This window comes from Haliotis cracherodii, unplaced genomic scaffold (genome assembly GCF_022045235.1).
Source record: "Haliotis cracherodii isolate W230 unplaced genomic scaffold, xgHalCrac1.p SCAF_1, whole genome shotgun sequence".
Classification (NCBI taxonomy): domain Eukaryota; kingdom Metazoa; phylum Mollusca; class Gastropoda; order Lepetellida; family Haliotidae; genus Haliotis; species Haliotis cracherodii.
In genome coordinates, this window is record NW_027266264.1 from 29063189 (window position 1) to 29087399 (window position 24211).

The 24211-nt window shown below is 39.5% G+C and overlaps 2 protein-coding genes across 2 annotated transcripts; both read right to left on the reverse strand.

The window, feature by feature from the left end:
- Window positions 1–934: 934 nt before the first annotated feature.
- LOC139462962 (hillarin-like) lies at window positions 935–5594 on the reverse strand. Its single transcript, XM_071244551.1, has 8 exons — window positions 5544–5594; window positions 5253–5369; window positions 4695–4921; window positions 3020–4127; window positions 2696–2861; window positions 2123–2403; window positions 1357–1554; window positions 935–1024 (listed from the first exon to the last, which is right to left on the reverse strand). Exons 1-8 carry the CDS (start codon window positions 5592–5594, stop codon window positions 935–937), a joined length of 2238 nt encoding a protein of 745 aa, XP_071100652.1.
- A 5880-nt stretch (window positions 5595–11474) lies between these two features.
- LOC139462978 (lim and transglutaminase domain protein ltd-1-like) lies at window positions 11475–21036 on the reverse strand. The gene is made up of 8 exons (XM_071244552.1): window positions 20971–21036; window positions 20286–20399; window positions 18810–19033; window positions 16620–17760; window positions 16347–16512; window positions 15707–15987; window positions 14614–14799; window positions 11475–11549 (listed from the first exon to the last, which is right to left on the reverse strand). Exons 1-8 carry the CDS (start codon window positions 21034–21036, stop codon window positions 11475–11477), a joined length of 2253 nt encoding a protein of 750 aa, XP_071100653.1.
- Between the last annotated feature and the right edge of the window lie 3175 nt (window positions 21037–24211).

Genomic DNA, 24211 nt, shown 5'->3' on the forward strand with positions numbered 1-24211 from the left:
ATTTATTGTTGCTTTATCAGAGGAACGCTGGAAGATAACGCCATACAGAAAATGCATCCCGACAATGTGACACTAACGACAGGCAATATTGTTACAAACGAGTCAAACAAGCATTGTTTTATCAAATAGTACTGGAGGTCATAGTTTTTATTCTCATCTGAACGTTCCATTGTACACAGAAACATCATACTTTGTTGACACGAAACTGTGTTACTTGTAAATATTTAGTCTATCTAAACATTCAATTATGTTAGTTTTACTCCAAATATGGAAACCTATGACGCCATCTAAGGTTCATGAAATTCCTTAATCCAAGAATAGGTAATTAAATTTGTAACTCTATGTCAATTTCACGGAGCATGTGTAACTGGGGTTGTCCTGCGTTAAAATTCTATGTTTTATTTCATGTCTCCCATGAATTTGTTATGACATTTATTTGTATTTTCCACAAAGGGAACAAACCAGATATCATGAGACATAATAGCTAACGTAGGCATTTATCCCTCTCTGTGTTAATTTATTCTTTCACACATTCAAACCAAATTGAAGTCACTGAAGTATTAGATTTTGCACACATTATTAATGGAATGAGGACATCCGTCGTCACTGAACAATTTGGAAGATGGCCAGTTGCAGTATCCATTCATGCATATACATTACACATCATTTCTGGAACATGCAGTATTGGAACAATTGGTACATATGTTTGTACAAACTGAAACTGCTTCATATACAGATCTACGATTCTGTTGTCATGTATTTAATAATTCTTCTTGATATTTCATTATCACACAGGGGTATTGTTGCTTTTGATCAGTATATCATATCGAAAGAGCTAATCGGGCGACACTGATGCTTATTTTCAGTAATCAATATTTTCTTTCGATACGCGAATGCATGACAACTTAAATGCTACTTCAGCACACTTGAACCACTAAAGCTGCGGCTTATCCTTTTCAGTGTCCTCATTGTCCTCCGCATCCTTCGTCCGAGCCTCTTGTCGCCTCTCCAACAGCAGCTGGGTCTGGAAGGTGAGGACAAATGTAATGCCATGGACGTATGCTTTGTTATATGACAACACATTGCTTTTGTTCTATGTTTCTCTGCAGTACGTATTGCCAATGCGTTTGTTTGTTGTTTAACTCCCCATTTAGCAATATTCCAACTACATGACTCTTGTCTGTAAATAATCGAGTCCTGACCAGAGAAACTACTGACTGGTATTATATGCACAACTCTAGGGTACACGCAATACAACCAAATAACCGAGCCTGTCGACATACAGAGGTTGCTTGGGACCAGAATGGAACCCGGACTCCCCACGGGGCAGGTGTCGTAAATAGTGTTTTTGATTACCTGTATAAATACGGCTTCACCGGCCGGCGACATCTTGCCTACAGTCTGGGCATTATATTGGTTCAAAATATCCATAGCCTTGGCTTCAGCAATGAGAATATCATCGTTATTCTCGTCGAAACCAGGATCATTCTGTAGTCTAAAGTCCAGGGAGTTGCGGCCCACCTTGTGCAGCATGGTTCGGATGTTGGACCAGGTCTGATAAAAGAATATGTCATACAAAGGAGATAGGGAAACTAAAAAGCATTGTCGCAGCATTAATATACGTAGAACATCTTTGTGACAACTTAAACAGTACAGCAATTAAATATTATATTTATGTGCATCTAAGGAAGAGAATTTATGGATGAATGAATGATATCAGTCATCACCTGATGAAGGAGTAAGCATATACTCCGAAACGTTGTGTCCCTCATAATAAGGAAGTTGACATCAATAAAATCTCTTCCTTATGTGTATCACTTCTAAACGCCTTATGATATAATGGTCTTATGTGTGTCTGTGATTAAACCTGTCCTGGCTGTATTGGTGCAAGGGTGTACAAAACTACAATAGCAGACACTTACTAGTCCGCATCTCTGTCACACTGAACCAAGTATGTAGTGAAGTATGTGCTAGGTAAAGAACCAATTCACCATGTCATTCACACTCGTTTCTCAAGTTAAATACATCCCATAAGCATCTGTCTTATAATGATATAATCATTCCTTTCATGCCGATTCACTCTAAGTTAAAACGAATCTAAAACGTTATAAATGCTTCTTACATCCAGCATGTCCATCTTCTCTCCTAATACCAGGTATGCAGCCTTTACAATCTGATGGACAATAGCTGGCGGTGTCTTGTAGGACTTGAGGTCAGCTACAGTTCTTTTGGTAACTTCAGGTCGTCCTTTGTCTGCGGGAATCGGGACCTGAAGCTTCTCCTTCTGTTCAATAGCTACCATCACGAGCGTCTTGAACCGTTCACTTCTTGGTGAGTTCTTCGCTTTTCCGATTGCATCATCCAGCTTGTCGAATCGGTTTTTTAACATTGCAAACCTTAAATCTACAACAAATAAAGATAATAATAATCATTATGAAATTATTTTGGTTTACAAAAAAATATCTTCCATCTACATAATCTATCTCGAATATCTTATCCATAGGACTCAAAAGGCAGAATGGTTATGATAATTATATGATCTCACTAATGACACCAGGTGTTCACGAAACTGGCCTGCTCTACAGATAGCACCCACAAAGGCAATACTCCTGCCATATGGCGACGACATTGCAAACAATCGAGGTTGGAAAAATATGTTTGAGGCTGAAGATACGATATTGAAATAAACAGTTACCTTCTTTCGTGTCTAACTCGTCCAGAACCTCAGTGGCCTTGGTCAGGTCACCCTTGTCCTCACAATCCTGCTTCCGGAATCTGTCTATCGCTATGGAGAGGACAGTCCTGTTACCAGCACGGGTGGCCTCCCTCATGTTCTGTCTCGCCTTCTTCTGGGCTGCATTCTGAATAACATGTTAACACAGACATTGCCTTGTGGACAATAGTTGAAAACATATATTGTAACACAGATAATAACGTCTGATCATCATTCTGATTGAGTGACAAGAGACATGACCTTTTTCACATGCGAAACATTTTGTATTGGTCTCCTCGTACTTACATCTCTGCCTTTGTATTTCCTCTGTTTAGGATCCGACTCGATGACGTAGTTAAGGATATTTCTTGTATCAGTCTCCTTCTCACTCTCTTTCCTAGCGTCGATCTTGATGACATATTCTCCATCATCTGGCACTACCACGGTCACTCTAACCTGGTCATATCTGATGGCTAATTTTGCAGAATGCACCAGTTCGTTGTCTGGTTTACTGTCAGATTTCATCAGAATTTGAAAGATCAGTGTCCGAGTCATTTTGAAAGACAGCTCGACCATCGTGGCATCATGCGTTAGGACCAAACCATCCTCGTGGGAGAATCCATACAGTCCATAGTGTTTAGCTAGTGGTCCAGGACCCCATCCTATTTCCGGGATGAAAGGAAACGATGAGCAGAATGGCTTTGCTTCTTCGGAGTCTACCTTAAAGTCACATAGCCAGTACTTCCTTTCCTTAAATTCTTTGTAGATTCTCAACCTGTATATTCCTTTTACCAGACATCTTACGAAGAATGGAATAATGCCATTTGTTTGTATGTTGCTTTGGATCACCAAACCCTCCTTACCGTTCAGTAGAGACGTGTCTGTAAACTCGTTTCGTTTTAGGAACAGGTCATAGCACAGCTTTGGTTTGGAATCTGTCGGAGCCGACAAGCTAATTCGACTTTCGCCATGTTCGGCCTTTTGACTACAACTTTGGGATCGCTTAAAAGTTATTCCTGATTTGAAAGTATGAGGCTGAGCAAACGGCATCAATGTGAACTTTTCCACAGATACCTTCAGTTTGAGCAGCTGCCAATGGGGTTCATCAGGACAGCAAAAGTGGATGAATATTTCAGGATCTGTGAGGAAGAAGAATTCGTTTATGACTGATTCTTCTTTGCCTCCTTTAATCGGTACATCTTGACACACCCTCCCGTTCTCTGACTCAAGCATCACCCAGTCACAGTTCTCCTGTCCAGAGATTCTGGAGAAAGCCCACTGGGCATGTATGAACCTCCAACCTTCTGCCACATAGACAGCGTTCCACGAGCTTCGCCCATTGACTGCCTCGCCAACGATGTAGTCTGCCCCCTTAGCTGCACCAGAGAGGACAACGCACGGAACACGAGCTTCTCTGTTGTGTAGGATATATCAAAATGAGATAAACAGATTCAATATACAACTTGTAGAAGAGTTGAAAGTAGTAGGTTAAGACTAAGGTAAAGTCAGATAAAGGTTTTCTTAATAATCATAATACTATGGAGTTGATGCCAGAGGTACGTATATGTATAGTCAAGCTGGAAACATCTTCATTATTTACTGACAGAAATATTCATAATGATTATGGTCATGCTTTTAATTATTATTATTGGTCTTCATTTTCTTTTAGCAATAGTTTAAGGATGTGCATATACATCCCTCAATGTATTGTCTTCCTACTTTTATGTTCCTGTCTAAGTACATACCGACGTGGGGCGGTCGGGTAGCCTAGTGGTTAAAGCGTTCGCTCGTCACGCCGAAGACCCGGGTTCGATTCCCGACATGGGTACAATGTGTGAAGCCCATATCTGGTGTCTCCCGCCGTGATATTGCTGGAATATTGCTAAAAGCGGCGTAAAACCCTAGTCACTCACTCACTCTCTCACTCACATACCGACGTAACATGGTCTACCTACTTTTATGTTCCTGTCTGAGTACATACCGACATAACATGGCCATGATCTCTGTGTATGTGCTCCTGTCTTGCTGGACTATTTTCAAATAGCCCTTGACTGTATCATGAATTTTCGACTTGCTGAAATCCATGGTAAGGACTTTCTGTGCTCCCAGCCATGTGAAAATTGCTCTTACTTTGTCCAGATCAGTCACCAAACCAACAGTTAGTTTGGCAACCAAATCGCGCATACTGTAGACATCATCTATTGACACCTTATTGGCAGAAGAAATGGATGATGAACACATATTATTCATACAGGAAATGAAAAACATATTGGAAATAGCTTCTCCATATATCTCATACACTCTGACTTATCAATCCGTGGAGCAGTAAGGGATCTGTGACCGTTCAGGCTATTCCAGGTATTTGTGTGACTTGTCTGATGTTTATTTTCTACATTTAGTCATACCGATATACGTGTGTTACTGTATTGCACCGATAGGTATGTAACATTGTGTGTCACACATACACACTTTCTCCTATACACAAATTCAACACTAATCACCGCTCTATTAACTCATTCTGCACTTTGTTCTCTCATACCTGTTTTGTCTTGTTGTCCTGCCCCCTGTACTGATCGATTAGGAATATTTCATCTTTCTTCTGCCTTGGCAGCTCAGGTCGAGGGTAACGGTTGTTCCAGTTAAAATCCAAGCATCGCTGTGACACAAACACATAGCATTAATGATAGTTCTACCACAATGATGCGTTTACGTGAATAGTATATATACTAAATCAACTTTAACATAAACTATTCTGGAAAAATATCACTCGACTTCGTAAAACTCCGTCTTTCACACTGAATTAAATATTAAATAGATAAACCAGCGGTACCTGTTTAGCTGTGTCCGGAAACTCGTCTTGGGCTCCCAGTGAAACCTCCATGTTCCTAGTGATGTAGAATTGGAAGTTATTAGAATTCCAAAATATTATTCGCACTATAGTTGAATCATAGAAAAATGCGCATTACCATTTTATGGAACAGATATATCAGGAGAAACACATTACGGAACACATGTAGGTGTAGACTATAAGCGTACACTTTTGGTTTTAGATGTCATGGCTACAACATTTAAATCAGCTGTTTTAATCAGAGATTGTTATTGTGATTTGAAACCTCTGATTGACCAACCAGAATGGAGTATTTTCCAAATTCATTGTGGAATTATCTTTTGCTACTAAGCGTGACGACCATAGATATATACGTCTCTATCTTCAGAGCTTCAGGACAATTTGTCAGAAATGTAAGCAATAGTCATCAGACGTTCACTCAGAAAACGGTAAAATGCAGGACTTCATCTGTGAAATGTGGGGATACATTTGTTGGCACAGAGAAGGCTAAATTGTTTCTTTATGCATATGAATCGGAATTTGGAATTGGCAAAATATAACTTGTCTTATTAAGGTACGACTAAATATTCAGACATGACTAAACATTCACAAGACATTATTGCAAGAGGGATATCTTCCACTTTCCAATAGTCAATTTTCCTTTTGTGCCGAGGAATGTTCCATTAACTCGAGCCTTTAGCGTGTACATTTCACAACTTTTGAGGTACAATAGAGCATGCATTTGCTACGACGACCTCAAAGAGCGTCATACAACATTCAAGACCCAGTAACGTTTTGTGGTGGATGTTACCAACTTGATGTATTTGAACCACATGTTCCCATGTTTGTTCAGTTGAACAATTGACTTGCCTTTGCATGCTTTTGGGACGGGTGCCATCGGCTGAGCAAGATACACTCGTCTTTTCGTGAACATTGTGTATCATCACTATTTCAGAGTGATTCATATACGCATGTTTATGATACAGTCTGAATCGTGCAATGGACTTTTAGATTCTAATGATAATGGAAATAATAGTTTTGTCGCTTTATTCTTACATACCCAAATTTGGCAATACCATCAATTTGTATACCTCAAATCACAAATATAAGACTTCTGTGTTTGTTTTTAAACAAATGGAACAGAGTCATTTCATACTTCGTTCTTATGCCTTCTTTTCTATGTAACAAACATCATAACCTCTTTGTGTTTATTAAGACAAAAAATGATACTTAATTCCCCTGGACTAGTTTCGTACCCCGCAAATTATGTTTGACGTACTTCAAACAGTTAACGCCTCCTCCACATGCCTTGAAGTAAAAATAAACGATGTATAAAGCAGTGAGATTGTTACAAAGTCACTGTGATAACAGTTGTCTGTCGGCGATCATGAAAAATGTCTCCAACGTTGAACATGATTTAACACTGTCCACGTCACAGCTAACAAGCCTCTCCTCATATCATACACCACATCATGATTTCGATCGTATAATATACTCAACTTACATTTACAATGTGCACGTACATACGAACAGACCAAGACACAATTTATATAAAGGTAAAACGAACTTACTATGCTGTGTGTCTACTGGTATCGGTGACTGTGTAGTAGTCTGTTGTGCGTTGACCAACAGCTTATCGGCCTGATATATATGTGTATCTATTACAGAGTTCTACACTGTCTATTGCCATGTTAGCTGGCGTTAACTAGAGGCATTATTATAATTTTCCTTATATCAACTGCCTCAATGAAGGCAAAAAAACCTTCAAAAAATTTACAATTTGAATTTTTTTGAAAGGAACCATTGTCTAGGCTCGCCTATCCTGCTGTTTGTGCTTGTTGGAGTTTCCGCTTTCGTGCTGTGGTAAACCTGATAACATTCATGTCTTTGTTATCTGTTTGGTTCAGTTCTATGGTTACAATCCATCGTGTGTCCTTCTGGTACGTGGTTTCGCAACGAGTGTGTATGGAGTTACAATGCGATTCAAACGATGCATGACAGCAAATGTCTACAATACATTTTGATAATATTATGTTAAATATATAGCTAAATTGCAGGGTAATGCCTTAACGACAAAACAACTAATGTTATCGTTCGAATCTGCACGACTAAGACATTACAGAACACTCGACTCTTTCATATGACCATCTGTAATGTCATGCCATGACAAAATAACTATAGAAATAAAAGAGAGAGAGAGAGAGCACAGTAAAGTTCTAACACTCAGGCACAATATAGTAATAATTATATAATTAAATAAGTGGAGTAAGATTGAACACAGTTTTAATTGGCTTATTGATTAAAACTGTGTTCAATCTTACAATCTCTCTCTCTCTCTCTCTCTCTCTCTCTCTCTCTCTCTCTCTCTCTCTCACTTTGATGATATTATGTTAAAGGATGTAACCTTTATCATCCTTCTGGTGCATTTCTATCGAACCAATTGCAACAGATATATATATAATAAACTGTATATAACTATAATCAACTATATATAATATAGCCGGTCATACGATACAGAACATAGCTATATGCTAAGGAGGGAGTTTCATATCGAACAATTGATTCCAATTATCAACAGGTCTCGTGTATGTGATGTTTGTGATAGCATAACCTTCTTCTGTGTGACCTCACTATATCATCAGCGCCATTGCCACAACAAATACTAGGATGTTGACAAGTATATGATACTTGAGGATGATGATACGTGTGTATCTGACGTACGTTTCACTTCGTGAGAACTATGTCCTCAGCAAAAGAGGGGGCAGGGGTGGCCCAGTCGTCTAAGGCACCGCGATTCGCTGGGCAGAGTTGCGTCCCTTGGGCACGCCAGAAATCTATGATTGTGGGTTCGAATCCCGGTTCGCCCCGATAATGTTTCTAGGTTTGTCAGCACCATACCCGTGCTCGTGGGTTTCACCGAAGTGGTAAACGTCTGAGACCTGCATCACTTCGGGCTTTCCTCCCACATTAAGCTGACACGCCGTGATATAACTGGAATACTGTTAAAAGCGGCGTTAAACCCAACTCACTCACTCACTCACTCAGCAAAAGAGAATGCACAACGCCCCACCAGTTGATTAATTGGATCATTAAGGAACATGTTAAGATTCAAATATATACATAGCTTAGAAAACAATTTCCACAAATCAGCGGAATTATGAAACATATAAATGTATGTACCCCAGAATCGATAAATCATTTTCGTCCGGCTGTATCCATACCCCTTTCGCGAACACCTGGTGTCATCATTGATTTTCAGTAATCCATTTATATTATTTTCACCGTTAGTATGCAATTTACGCCCAATGCAATCTATATCGTCGGATAATCGAGACTGGTGTTTCTCTGGCGTTGGCGTTGTATATTATCGACAGAGAATATATGAAGTTTTCCGAAAGGTACAGTCAAAGAAAGGGATATCAATGCATCGTTATATGATATTGTTACAAATACGAGATTTAAGCGATAGCTACCCATGCTGATTTGGAAGTAACTCCATGCTACCTCCTTGTACCTCTCGGTTCATACAAAAGCACATGAAGATATAAAATAATCCAAGACAGCTAACGGTAATTGAAATTACACCACAAATGTGTGTGTGTGTGTGTGTGTGTGTGTGTGTGTGTGTGTGTGTGTGTGTGTGTGTGTGTGTGTGTGTGTTATTTACTTGCCATGTTTTAATAGTGTACTGTGGTTTCCGAAGGATGAAGTTTGATTACTGTCTACACAACTACTGGTATAATGTTTCTGAACTTGAAATGTCCCTGGATCATTTGAATTATGAAGGTGAGGTACAAGCGTTTTGTCATGAACATATATATGGAGCTCCGTGTACATGCAGCCTAGGACGTTACTGCCACGGCGATATGTTAAAAGGTACATACATGTAGCTTCAGGTACATGGTGAATAGAAGTTAATCCCTTTTAACATGCTTCTGTTCTGATGTATGTTCTTTAAGGCCGCGTACAGCAATATTTCAGATATTCAGCGGCGACCTGTCAATATCGAATCTGGACAAGATGATCCAGTGATTGATATTATGAGCAATGTCTGGGTACGATGAACCAAGTCACCGAACCTGACCATCCGATCCATAAATGCGACTAACAAAACATTATGGGGATTAAAGCTCACCTGGAATCCCCGCGGGCATTGCCACATGTAATACACCAGCAACTGTATCATGTTTAGAATGCATTTATTAAAAATCAAACACAACAATTCGCATTTTGAGAAACATATCACATTGTCTTGGTATACAACTGAAAACAACACTCAATAAATATGTGATATGATCAAGACAGAGGATGCGTGGAGATAACGTCAGCTAGTTACTTCTCCATATTAAGTTGGTATTCTTGCACAGGAATTTGGATCAACTAATACCAGTATAAACGTATCATTTTGTTCTGCTGAATGATTATGTTTGAGGAGACTTAACGTCAAATTATGAAGAATAATAGCTGCCTTTAGCTATGGCTACCCTACATGGCATGCTTACCGGTAGACTGATTAAGTGAGTCGCTTAATCTAAGACATCAATAGGTCAGGAAGGGTTCAATGTACCGTTTATAGCAACGTTACTGAATTTAACATAACATGGAACGTTTAGAATTTGAACTTAAGCTGTGAAAATAATGTACGCTAAATGAAGACACATGCAGACAATAACGGAAGTTCCAATCGAAACAAGATATTGCTGTATGTCTCAGTGACAATTTTAAAATCAAAGGTCTACATACACGACCAATCCCTCTTAATGAACTGTGTACAGTCGTGATATTAGAATCTTTCTCAAACATTTTATTTGGAGATAGGACATAATAAATACTTGACACGTTAAAAATAATTTCTCGTGAGTGAGAGAGGTGGGGATAATGTCGCTTTTAACAGCATTCCAGCTATATCACGGCATGTCAGCTTAATATTGGAGGAAAGCCCGAAGAGATGCATGTCTCAGACATTTACCACTTCGGCGAAACCAACGAGAGCATGGGTAGGGAGATGACAAACGTAGAAACATAATCGGGACGAACATTTATCATTTGGCCATCCCAATGTCGTTCTCATACTACTGTTGTCTATTAATCCACACTTATATCACACAGGGTTCAACCAGTGGCATTTTGTCAAAGGTATTACCACATGAACGTGGGTCAGTCGATCAGACCAAACAAATGTATTAGGTGCTTTCAGTAATTACACTGGACTTACAATTACACCTACTATGGATATAGAGTCATAAAATGTGGAAGTTCGTATTATATCTATTCATGCTTTACGTATAAACATTTTCAAGTATCAGAATTGCAAGCACACACATAATAATTTCTGGGTATATCCCACAGTTTTTATTATCACCCATCTCAACATGAAAGCACACAGTACATGTTTTGAAACCATTGACAAGGTATTCTTAGAAATACGACAGAAGAGTGTAAATACTCTGGAATACCACAGAAATAATGCCCGATTCATTTCCATATTTTGATTTGTACCATAAGTTGTTTTTCAGGTCAGCAATTGACTTGCCTTTGCATGTATTTGTGAAATGTCAACGGTGGGGCAGGATACGCTCACCGTTTCGCGAACATATGGTGTCATCACAATTTGATAATGATTCATATACACATGCTCATAATATACTCGGGATCGTACAATCGACTCAGGGTTTTGTCGTTTTTATTAATATATTAACATTCTTGTGTAGTATTTCTCGGCCATGTGTTTTAATCAAGAACATGTGACTACATGTACATAACAATATAACAATCTGTATTCCGCAAGATATTGACAAATTCAAAGAACCGACTTCATCACGACATCAAACAAAGACAATGTGGTTGTATGACGACTGGTTACGCTTGGCTCGGATCCTGTTTTGTCCATTTAATAATCACACCTGTTGAAGCCTCAGGCACCCTTGAGCAAAGTCATCCGCGTCTGGCTCGGTATTTCTGTATCTCGTTGTGTATGGATACAGTCAGCTCAACCACGATATTTTGGCACTGAAATGAAAGAAATAGCACATTCGTCAAGCCATGATGAAACTAAGTGGGGTTCGGTGATTTCAACTGGATACACAAGAGAGGCAGAAATTTGACGTACGCAGAGAGAGACTAAACATAAGAAGGAAGGGGTTACGTAGAAACGTAGGATTTGGACAACGACAAGACGTTAGGAAAAGGAAAAGAAAAACAGTTCATGTAAAGGGAAAATGGGTTCCTTTTAAAAGTAGACAATATGGTAGAGGCTCAGGCTGAAACTAGACAATATGGTAGAGGTGCACGTTGAAACTAGACAATATGGTAGAGGTGCACGTTGAAACTAGACAATATGGTAGAGGTGCACGTTGAAACTAGACAATGTGGTAGCGGTTCAGGTTAAAACTAGACAATATGGTAGAGGTTCACGTTGAAACTAGACAATATGGTAGAGGTTCATGTTGAAACTAGACAATATGGTAGAGGTGCACGTTGAAACTAGACAATAAGGTAGAGGTTCATGTTGAAACTAGACAATATGGTAGAGGTGCACGTTGAAACTAGACAATAAGGTAGCGGTTCAGGTTAAAACTAGACAATATGGTAGAGGTGCAAGTTGGAACTACACAATATGGTAGAGGTGCACGTTGAAACTAGACAATATGGTAGAGGTTCACGTTGAAACTAGACACTATTGAAGAGGTTTAGGTTGAAACTAGACAATTTGGTAGAGGTGCACGTTGAAACTAGACAATATGGTAGAGGTGCAAGTTGAAACTAGACAATAAGGTAGCGGTTCAGGTTAAAACTAGACAATATGGTAGAGGTGCAAGTTGGAACTACACAATATGGTAGAGGTGCACGTTGAAACTAGACACTATTGAAGAGGTTTAGGTTGAAACTAGACAATTTGGTAGAGGTGCACGTTGAAACTAGACAATATGGTAGAGGTTCATGTTGAAACTAGAAAATATGGTAGAGGTTCACATTGAAACTAGACAATATGGTAGTGGTTCACGTTGAAACTAGACAATGTGGGAGTGGTTCACGTTGAAACTAGACAATGTGGGAGTGGTTCAGGTTGAAACTAGACAATAAGGTAGAGGTTCAGGTTGAAACTAGACAGAATGGTAGAGGTTCAGGTTGAAACTAGACAACATGGTAGAGGTTCACGTTGAAACTAGACACTATTGAAGTGGTTCAGGTTGAAACTAGACAATAAGGTAGAGGTTCAAGTTGAAACTAGACACAATGGTAGAGGTTCACGTTGAAACTAGACAATGTTGGAGTGGCTCACTTTGAAACTAGACACAGTGGTAGTGGTTCAGGTTGACACTAGACAATAAGGTAGAGGTTCATGCTGAAACTAGACAATAAGGTAGAGGTTCATGTTGAACCCATACAATGTGGTAGAGGTTCATGTTGAAACCAGAAAATAAGGTAGAGGTTCATGTTGAAACTAGACAATCAGGTAGAGGTTCATGTTGAAACCAGACAATAAGGTAGAGGTTCATGTTGAAACTAGACAAAAATGTAGAGGTGCAAATTGAAACTAGACAATATTGAAGAGGTTCATGTTGAAACTAGACAATATGGTCGTGGTTCACGTTGAAACTAGACAATATTGAAGAGGTTCATGTTGAAACTAGACAATATGGTAGTGGTTCACGTTGAAACTAGACAATGTGGTAGAGGTTCGAGTTGAAACTAGACACTATTGAAGAGGTTCAGGTTGAAACCAGACAATAAGGTAGAGGTTCATGTTGAAACTAGACAAAAAAGTAGAGGTGCAAGTTGAAACTAGACAATATTGAAGAGGTTCATGTTGAAACTAGACAATATGGTCGTGGTTCACGTTGAAACTAGACAATATTGAAGAGGTTCAGGTTGAAACTAGACAATAAGGTAGAGGTTCATGCTGAAACTAGACAATAAGGTAGAGGTTCATGTTGAAACCAGACAATGTGGTAGAGGTTCATGTTGAAACCAGAAAATAAGGTAGAGGTTCATGTTGAAACTAGACAATAAGGTAGAGGTTCATATTGAAACCAGACAATAAGGTAGAGGTTCATGTTGAAACTAGACAAAAAAGTAGAGGTGCAAGTTGAAACTAGACAATATTGAAGAGGTTCAAGTTGAAACTAGACAATATGGTAGTGGTGCAAGTTGAAACTAGACAATATTGAAGAGGTTCATGTTGAAACTAGACAATATGGTCGTGGTTCACGTTTGAAACTAGACAATATTGAAGAGGTTCATGTTGAAACTAGACAATATGGTCGTGGTTCACGTTGAAACTAGACAATATTGAAGAGGTTCAGGTTGAAACTAGACAATATGGGAGTGGTTCACGTTGAAACTAGACACAATGGTAGTGGTTCAAATTGAAACTAGACAATGTGGGAGTGGTTCACGTTGAAACTAGACACAATGGTAGTGGTTCAGGTTGAAACTAGACAATGTGGGAGTGGTTCATGTTGAAACTACACAATATGGTAGAGGTTCAGGTTGAAACTAGACAATATGGTAGAGGTTCACGTTGAAACTAGACATTAGGAAACATGGTAACTCGATAATAGTATTTTTTGGATCATCGTCACAAGGACCGAATATTTATCGAATCATGACATTTCCATTTTTTAGACGAATATTTGTCTTTAATCATACATAAACTAGAGACAGAAACACCAATACATCGCAATCTCTCAAGCAGTTCCGAAGAAGCTTCAAACAAAATAAAAAGTGAACTCAGATCTACTACACTGACATTATAATGAATGAGGGCCCAGTCGTCTAAGGCGTCGCGATTCGCTGTGCAGAGTTGCGTCCCTTGGGCACACCAGAAACCTATGATTGTGGGTTCGAATCCGGGTTCGAATCCCGGTTCGCCCCGATTATGTTTCTAGGTTTGTCAGCACCATACCCGGGCTCGTGGGTTTCACCGAAGTGGTAAACGTCTGAGACCTGCATCACTTCGGTCTTTCCTCCCGCATTAAGCTGACACGCCGCGATATGACTGGAATACTGTTAAAAGCGGCGTTAAACCCAACTCACTCACTCACTAGAAAATATCTCAGTAGACACTCACCCACACGTAGAAGGTCCCTGCCCCAGAGCTGGCTTGCCTCACGGCGTCCTCGTCATACATGTCTATAATAGACTGCACTCTGTCCAAAATGTCCAGCTGGACGCTGACAACATCAAACTTACGGAGACGACTGATAAGACTGTTCCGTCCAACCTTCCTCATCAGATGTTGTATGTAGTCCCATCTCTAAAACATGAAAACAGAGCTGGGGTGGGATATCTGCAGGTGTAGATTAAACATAAACAAATCCAGTATTGTAAGTACATGCTTAAACATATGTTTGATCGTTTTGTAACGCAGCACTCAGCAATATTCCAGCTATATGACGAAGGACAGTAAATAATCGAGTCAGGACCAGACAATGAAGTGATTTACATCAGGAGAAAAGATCTGTGCAATGGGATACGAGGATATGATGTTCGGTTGTCGAAATTTAACTTTGTTGGCTAGGCGAGTAACGGGATCGGGTAGTCAGACTCGCTGACTTGATTGATGTATGTCATCAATATCAATGGTGTTGATCGATGCTCATGATAATCACTGGATTGTCTGGTCCAGACTCGATTATTTTCAGACCGCCGTCATATAGCTGGAGTGCGGCGTTAAACCACAAACCAACCAACAACCAACCAACACTTTGTTGGCTGCTTGAACCACGGATAACTTGAACGTTTTACATGAGATATCGCTATCATGTAAAGCCTCTTTAAGGGTGTTAATAAAATGTACATTCCAGCTTTAAAAACATTTAAATTTTGGCCTTCCCCGCAAATGCTCACAATTTGAACGTCGATTATCTGCACATTTGTTCTCAATGCCGATTGTCATATCTCGGCCATTGCGTTAATCTACGTTGCCCAGCTACATCTACGAGGAAGAACTCGACGCTTCTCTCTAAAAAATAACGTCGACCAATTGACAACGTTATCAAATTTCGAGCGCATATTCGAATCACCAGAAACGACGTCATATTATATTAGAACAATGTTTTATCGTGAAATAAACCACGCTTCGTTCTTCATATGACCGTTATGTAAGTAGCAGGGGGTGCATGCATGCCATTTCGGCATCTAGAAGCTGGGTTCTTCCTTACCATCAAGTCTTCCTCATCTTCCCCGAGCAAGAGATATGTGGCCAGCATGATGTTGTGTATCACCTCCTTGGGTCTCTTGTAGTTGTGCATCTCGGAGATGGTTGGCTGGTGGATCTCCAACACGTCGTGCAGGAAGGTGATGAGGCGTCGAAGCTGCTCCCTAATGTCGCATGCCTCCTTCACAAGGTAGTCCAGGTGGTGGTCCTCTGTCAACCGCGCGGCACGGTCAAGCACACGGTCCAGGAAGTCAGGCCGTCGACGGGCAATGGCAAGTCTTAGATCTGAAGGGAAATATAATGTTTGAATGATCACAATTTGGGTTTGTTTGTTGCTTAGCGCCGCACTTAGCAGTTTTACAGAAAGGCGATTTGTCAATAATTAATTCTGGACCTAACAATCCAGTAAATGACAACATGTGCATACATTTTCGCAATTGGACCACGATGACTTACACAAATCAAGTCAGAGAGCCTGACCACCAGTTGCCATTAGTCGCCAACACGCATGGATGGCAGAAGGCCCATTCGAACCTGGATCTTCACGGGGCAGAAGTTCGGTAACTGTATGGCATTAGATAATAGCGGAATTGATATGACTGACGGAAATTGTTTCATATTCAACTCTTTTTTGTCAGACGCACCTCTCTCAAGAATGAGCAGTTCCCGCTTTCGCTTGGCCTCAATCAAATCATCCTCGCTTTCCATCCTCAGGCGTTGGACCCTCTGAATAGCTATGTCCAACTCGCCAATATTGGACCTCTCGATGGCCGTTTTGAGATTCCGTCGGGCTTCCATCTCATAATATTTCTGTAACAGAACCGTTATATGAGGGAAATTATCATATGAACCCAAACAATACTTGTACTTGAAAACCATTCCAAGACATCAATCAGGTATGCGATTTTTTTACTTACTTCAACTTTTCTGATGTTGACCTTTGGTTCTTCAGGCTTTCTGGCCATGATGAGTAGGTAGTTGACTGCATTCACATACTGTCCATTTGACCCTCTTGGCCTAGTGTAGATCTGCAGGGAATATTCCTCTATCTCTTCACTGGCTGGAACATTTACGTAAATGTTGAAGTACCCTTCTTTCCTCTTTACAGCAATGCACTTCTTCAGGTCATCTCTCGTAAGCATGTGGTGCTCAAATATTGCCTGAATGTCCAGCTCTTCCAAGTATGCAAAAGTAAAGATTTTGCCTTGGCCTGCCTGAAGCCTAATCACGCCTCCGAACTCCGATGGGTAATCCAAACCACGAACCCGCGATGTTTTTGTGAACCCATACATAAGGCGCTTTGAAAACGGAAATGGTTTTGATGGCTGATTTGGCGTTTCAGATTCCAACCGAAAGTCACAAAGATGATACAAGTCACCGACACCACCATATATCCTTAGTTTGTAGATACCTCCGACTGGCAGTCGAGCTTTGACGGTAACTTTTGACTGTTTTCTACTCACATAAGCATATCGCTCAAGCTTGACATTTGCAGGCAGTTTATTAAATGATGCACGGTCATCGAAGTAGAGTTGATGAACGAACGACATCTCCGGTTCCTCCAAATCTTCGAAAGTAATCTGCACTATTCCATGCTCGTCTGCCTGGAGAATGCACGAGGGTTTGCTGGTCAAGGCTAAATTGTACTGGAAGAATTTTTGTCTGAGCACAGGTGCACGAATAAATTCCTCAAAAGACCACGGCTGTTTCAACAACTGCCATGCAGCCATATCTGCTGCTGGTCGACACATGTGTATGAAAACGCTTGGTTCAACGAGGAAGAAGAACTCGTCCTGGGAAAAGATGTTTGTTCCTTCTTCCTCTTTCTCTTCGTCGTTCTTCTTACTGCTGGCTATATCTTTCCGGATGGTTTGCCATCGCCCCTTGTTGAAACCGGTCACTTTTCTGAAGGACCATAGAGGATGGATGAGGCGCCAGTGCCCGTCTACATAGACAGTGTTCCAACAGTTTCTCAAGTGATAGATATCACGGTCGCCGACATCATAGTCGAAGCTCTTCGAGATGCCGTACACAATCACACAAGGTATGTTGACTTTCCTGGAAGGATGAGGATTACAAATATTGATGTCACAAACATTCTCATGCAAGTAAATCCATAAAAAGTCTGTTGATATGTGGGTTCATTTGAAGATGATGTCGATCAATGATCATATGTAGAGATTGTTATATCAGCATGTGTGACATCCTGATTTCCAGAACGAGAGCGAGGCTAATACATGAATTCTTACTCGAGTCAGAAATCAGTGTAACACACATGCGAGTATAATAATTTCTATATTACCCATTATTTCTTCATTTTTTTTTAACTCCCATTTAGCAAAATGCACTGATCACGACTTCACCACACTTGTCCAATGACGTCAACAGTCTTTAGCTGTGACACAGTTTTTAGTGTGACATCATTCCGACCGTACGTCACAATGAGATTTGAATGACGTCAACAATGCCTTCTACATGACGTAAAATATACACGGGTGCGCGTGAAGTGATATTTGCACTATCGCACATACGATTTTTATGAACTTGGTTATTTCTAAACTTATGGAGATTAATTATTGTATCATCTGTTTTGCAGAAAACAGAAGTTGTAACCGAGTTCTCTCTAAGTATAAGCACCAGAGCCCACTTGCACAAAACGATCTTAACGCTACGTCTTTGTGAAAGTATGGGAGTTACGATCATCTTAGCTCTAAGATCGCTTTGTGCAAGTGGGCCCAGACCGCCTCCGTTGTCTTGTGGTAGAGCCTCCACCCGGCGCGCGGAAGGTCCGGGGTTCGATCCCCAAAATACGTTAAAAGATGGTACTTGTTGTTACCCTACCTGGCGCTGGGCATTAAGGGGCTAAAACGAGGGTTGGTCGGCTCGGAGTCGGTATACTGTGTGGGTAAACTGCGGCATGGTATCTCAGTGGGCTAGCGCTATAAATCGGCATCAGTCCTGACTAGTACACGCAGCCATACACACCCACGTGCATGCACGTCGCTATATCAGGGCAATAATCTTGAACGCGACTTTAAACCCCATTTCACCTCACCCTGAGAAAAAGCACCAAAGCATTTTGATAAAACTGTCCTAAAATACCATACCTGAGCAGGAGAGCTAGGAAGGTGGAATAGCTTCCTCTCTTCTCTTTCATCAATTTCATATAGCCAGCTGGGGTGTTCACATCTTGTGATTTGAAATGCCCTTCTGCTATATTCTGAGACCCTAGCCATGTAAAGATGGAACGTACTTTCTCCATATCAGTTATCAAGCCGCGTGTCAGGTAGGTGAGCAATGCGTCATACGACTCCGTCTTAGCTGCTGGACACTGAAAACATAGACGCAATGTTTATATGCACAAATGTAATCTGTAAAAGACCATGGCATCCTTGGTTGTATCAGGGGGAGCGATGTGTCAACAATATCCCAGCTTTATCATGGAGCAAAGAGCCATGCAGTCGGGGCATGCTGATATATAATCATTCAATTCATACATTGTAACCAGCTAGAGCTGTGGAGTAGCCTTGTGGTTAAAGTGTTCTCTTGTCAAGGCCTGGGTTCGCTTCTCAAAATCAGTACAATGTGTGAAGTACACCTCCAGTGTCCCCTGGAATATTCCTAAAAGCGCTGTAAAACCCTACCCAGTCTCTCACTCATAATAACCATCTAATTGTTACTTGTCATCTCTGTCAATCATACCAAACGGTGCAAAGTGGATTGTCAACATAGCACAAATACGTTTATACTTTGCTGACTTTAATTATATTGACCCTTTCGAAATGCTTGTTGGTATTAAATAGGTATATTATACTGACCCTTTAAATGCTTGTTGGTTTTAATCAGATGTATTATATTGACCCTTTCAAAATACTTTTTGGTTTTAAATAGATGTATTATATTGACCCTTTCAAAATGCTTGTTGGTTTTAAACATATGTATTATATTGACCCTTTCAAAATGCTTGTTGGTTTTATACAGATGTATTATAAACACCCTTTCAAAATGCTTGTTGGTTTAAAACAGATGTATTATATTGGCCCTTTTTCAAAATGCTTGTTGGTATTAAATGGATGTATTATATTGACCCTTTCAAAATGCTTTTTGTTTTTAAACAGATGTATTATATTGACCCTTTCAAAATGCTTGTTGGTATTAAATATGTGTATTATATTGCCCCTTTCAAAATACTTTTTGGTTTTAAACAGATGTATTATATACACCCTTTCAAAATGCTTTTTGTTTTTAAACAGATGTATTATATTGCCCCTTTCAAAATGCTTGTTGGTATTAAATATGTGTATTATATTGACCCTTTCAAAATGCTTGTTGGTTTTAAACAGATGTATTATATTGTCCCTTTCAAAATGTTTGTTGGTATTAAATGGATGTATTATATTGACCCTTTCAAAATGCTTGTTGGTTTTAAACAGGTGTATTATATTGACCCTTTCAAAATGCTTGTTGGTATTAAATAAGTGTATTATATTGACCCCTTCAAAATGCTTGTTGGTATTAAATAAGTGTATTATACTTTTACATCCAATAGACATTATGTTTGTAAACGTCCAGGACATACTTACATGTGTTGCACGTTCATCTATATCAGCGAAGTCTTCTATGGCAAACACCTCCGATGATCTTGTTTTGGGTGGGTTAGGCGGAGGATAGTTTGGCTCAATCCATGGAACCTCCAGCTATACAAAGAATTAAAAAAAAAAAAATGATTCACTTATAATAACATTTTTTATCCTGACACGACACCATGGGTTGTATAGATTCAAAATTCTAGTGACAAGAGCGAATATCGTTTTACACCGTTTTACGTCCATGATCGAGTCTGGACTAGGCAAACCAGTGACTAAAAGCATGGTCAGCAACACAGGCCATCGGTTTCATATGACACGCAACCAGCCAAGTTAACGAATCTGACAACCCGATGCTCTTTAATAGGAACCTTTTCTCCCCTGGAATCTCACCGGGGCCAAATTCGAGTACGATATTACGCAACTCATGAAAAGTCAATTCATATTATCGGTAAGAAAATGACATGTTTGGTCTCTCAATTGTCACTAATCTGTGTCGCTGTGTGTGTTTCAATTAAACATCTTGTGATTTGAATTCAGCAAGTAGTTGAAATTTAAAATAATAATTAACATATAAAACTCGTTTAAAAAGGGAATATCACAATATAAAAAGTATCGGGCCAGCAACAGGTTTAGCGTTTCATCTGATGGCACATTTTCTTAATAGATACAATCTACAGACTGCCTCAATTTCTGGTTCGAGATCCTTTGCCTCCTCCTGTGGTACAACAGAGACGCTGCATCCCATTCTGGCTTCGAGATGAACGCTGATGTGGATCCCTGAGGCTTCCTATTGGGTCTGATATGACAAACATACATGAACAGACAGACACATATAGAGGCATTATACAAGCTGTAAAAAAGAATACTTTTATTAAGGGTCATAAGAAAAGCACATTTCACTGCATCATAACAAACACATGTTATATAAAATGCTTTATAACCTTTTTCACTCTGTAGAACAGTTATAGATTGTATTAATTAAATAGCTGCGGCGGCCATAGCTGGTTTGTTCCAGAAATCACATGAATCAATCGCTATAACCAAAGAAAATACACTTATCGATCCATCTCTACGTATATATGTTATATACGAATTATATTGTATTTATGTACACAATTAACGAAGCAATGCATTAATCTGACAGGAAGTCAGCAGAATAGAAGAAAATCAAGACGTCTCCTCGTACAACGCCAAATTGTATCCCACACAATCCATCTTGATTCTTTAAGGCGTTAGAGAATCTTCATTATCCTGACATATTAAAGTGGTAAAAGTCAAACTGTTCCAAAATGTATGATCAAACTGTTTTCCTTCCTTTGAAATTATTCACACAGATATCCTTAGTCCTTGCAGTTATAATTTTGAGGTTACTTCTAACCAGCGCCAAGTGAAAAACCCATTTTATATGAATACCCTAATGACTTAGTGAAAGAATGTTTTTCATTCTGCTGTGATTTTATCGCGTACAGCTACGCACGGACACATTGCTGCAAGGGGGGAGCGCAGAGCTACGGTTACAACTAAACATCGCTTCATACATGTTGAAGATCCTGTTCAGATTGTTCAGACTGTGCTATTCATATGCACGAACGTGTACTTGGGTAAACGGCAGGCCAAAAGACCTACACACGACATCCTCAACAGTGAAGACATGCCTACTTTACTCATTTGGCTTATATATTTGGCGACTTTTCATCACACTGCAGTTCATTTCTTATAAGATACGTCCTCAAGCATACGTCGGCAGTGTGTGTGTGTGTGTGTGTGTGTGTGTGTGTGTGTGTGTGTGTGTGTGTGTGTGTGTGTGTGTGTGTGTGTGTGTGTGTGTGTGTGTTGTTTAATGCCGCATTCAGATATATTCCAACTATATTACGGCGGACTACACAATCCAGTGATTGATATTGTGAGCAACGAACCACGCCAACGGGTACGATGACACGATCAACCAAGCCACCGTGCCCAACAACCAATCAGCTAAGTCGCCTCTTATGACCAGCATAGATTGCTGGGGATCAATTCTAACCCGAAATCTTCACCGGAAAGATGGACAGTGGCTACAATCTGAATAGCATCGATGGCAACTACACAATGTTCGGTCAAAAATCATTCAAGTCAGGCTGTATTCGACTGTGTATAGATATAGTAGCATGAGCCTCACGTGAAGTGTTTTGATGAAATGTCACACATGAATCGACGCACACACGTTTTAAAATGCAGTTGTGGAACAAAAAAAACATTGTCAGGCATGAGTTTCAAAAATATTATTTGAATTCTACATTTTACTTGTTTTAATTAACATCCAAGTTGGACATCCAAGTTAACGTTAAGCATTTCAAGGCATATACCTTCTGGTTTACATGCTGATCGCTGAGCTCCTATCGTGCAATCTGACCGTCATACAATACGGCGATAGGTAGACGAGCACACAGGTAATATCATAATTACTGCACATAATAAGCTTCTCCTGGGTATAGCAGAGATAAATCAAGTGCTTCTTTCCCTCACGAAATGACCTTGTCCCCCGCAGTTACTATGGTCACCTTCCACTGCACATGTGCAATGACATTTGACCCACGGGTTAGGCTGTATACATGGCGACTTGTAAATATCATTCCAGCATGAAGTTATAAAATTCAACATTCTGATTGGTCAGCCAGCGGTATTGGTCAGACTGCATTACCGCATTATTTTATTCAAAAGCACTTTAAATAATGGTCTTACTTCATATTTTGTGTATTCTGCCGTTAATAGGAGATTGAATTTATGATAGATTATGTATGTCCATGTGTTCTTTATGTAGTTCAGGAAGTCATTATGAATCCAAATTAGGCTGCTGCTATTACATGCGGAAATAAAGATAAAGAATATAGAAATATGGTACTCCAAAGAAAACCCATTAGAAACAGTTACTTTTGTGTTACATTTTAAAATAAGTTATCTTGGAAACAACATACTATTAATGAAGCGATTCAAGGGGAAAAGGCACTGTGTGGTCTCCCAAATAAATTTACAAAAAAATTGATGTGCAAAATGGACGTGGCCTTTCATATAAGACGTTCTTAAAAATCTTTCACAAAGTCTTTTTATTTGACTCTGAAGTATTGGGGCTATGTGAATCTAAACCGATTTCATCTCTCAGCGTGTGAAAGGTTTCAAGGAACGAAGCAATATAAAAATGCACTTCAAATGTAATTGTGTATAGGGAGTGTGGACGTTCACAGTTCTACGTTTCACAATACATTACAGTTATAGAGTATTGGATGTCATGTTACCGATTACCACGAAAATGTTGCAATAGAATGTTGTTGTACGAAACTCATGGATCTGAAAACTCAGCTTATAATGTGAAGAACCAAAAAAATCAAGAAGTACCAAACAATCAAGAATTGTTTTTAATGTCACAAAGACAAACTATTGTTGGTATATACACCCAACAGAGGACTTCTGTTGTTGTTTCATCGAGTAAATGTTGCTACTATAAGTTATACAAATCATTTATCTATTTATTAATTTATCTACCAAAAGCTATTTAATGTATGAGAACCTGAGAAAGTTTTAAAACATCTCTATCACAATTTATATGTAGTTCACATATATTAATAATTGAAATATGGAGACACAACAACACTCCAAGAAATAAAGATTGTGTACGCAAAGTAATTTCAAATTCAGTAGAAGATGTAAATAACTTTTTATTGATATGTACTAAGTTCATGTGAAAAGAATACGTGTGTTCATTCATGAGATGGATTTGGTGATAAATTCGTAAACTCATTCAGGCTAATATGTACATGCGTTGTGTTGCTACACAAGTAAGAAGTCACGACAGTGTAGACAACGCTATAATTCACAATATATAACATCGATTGTATACAAATGAACACGGATATTGTCATGCGCTTTGTATTCATGATACCGAA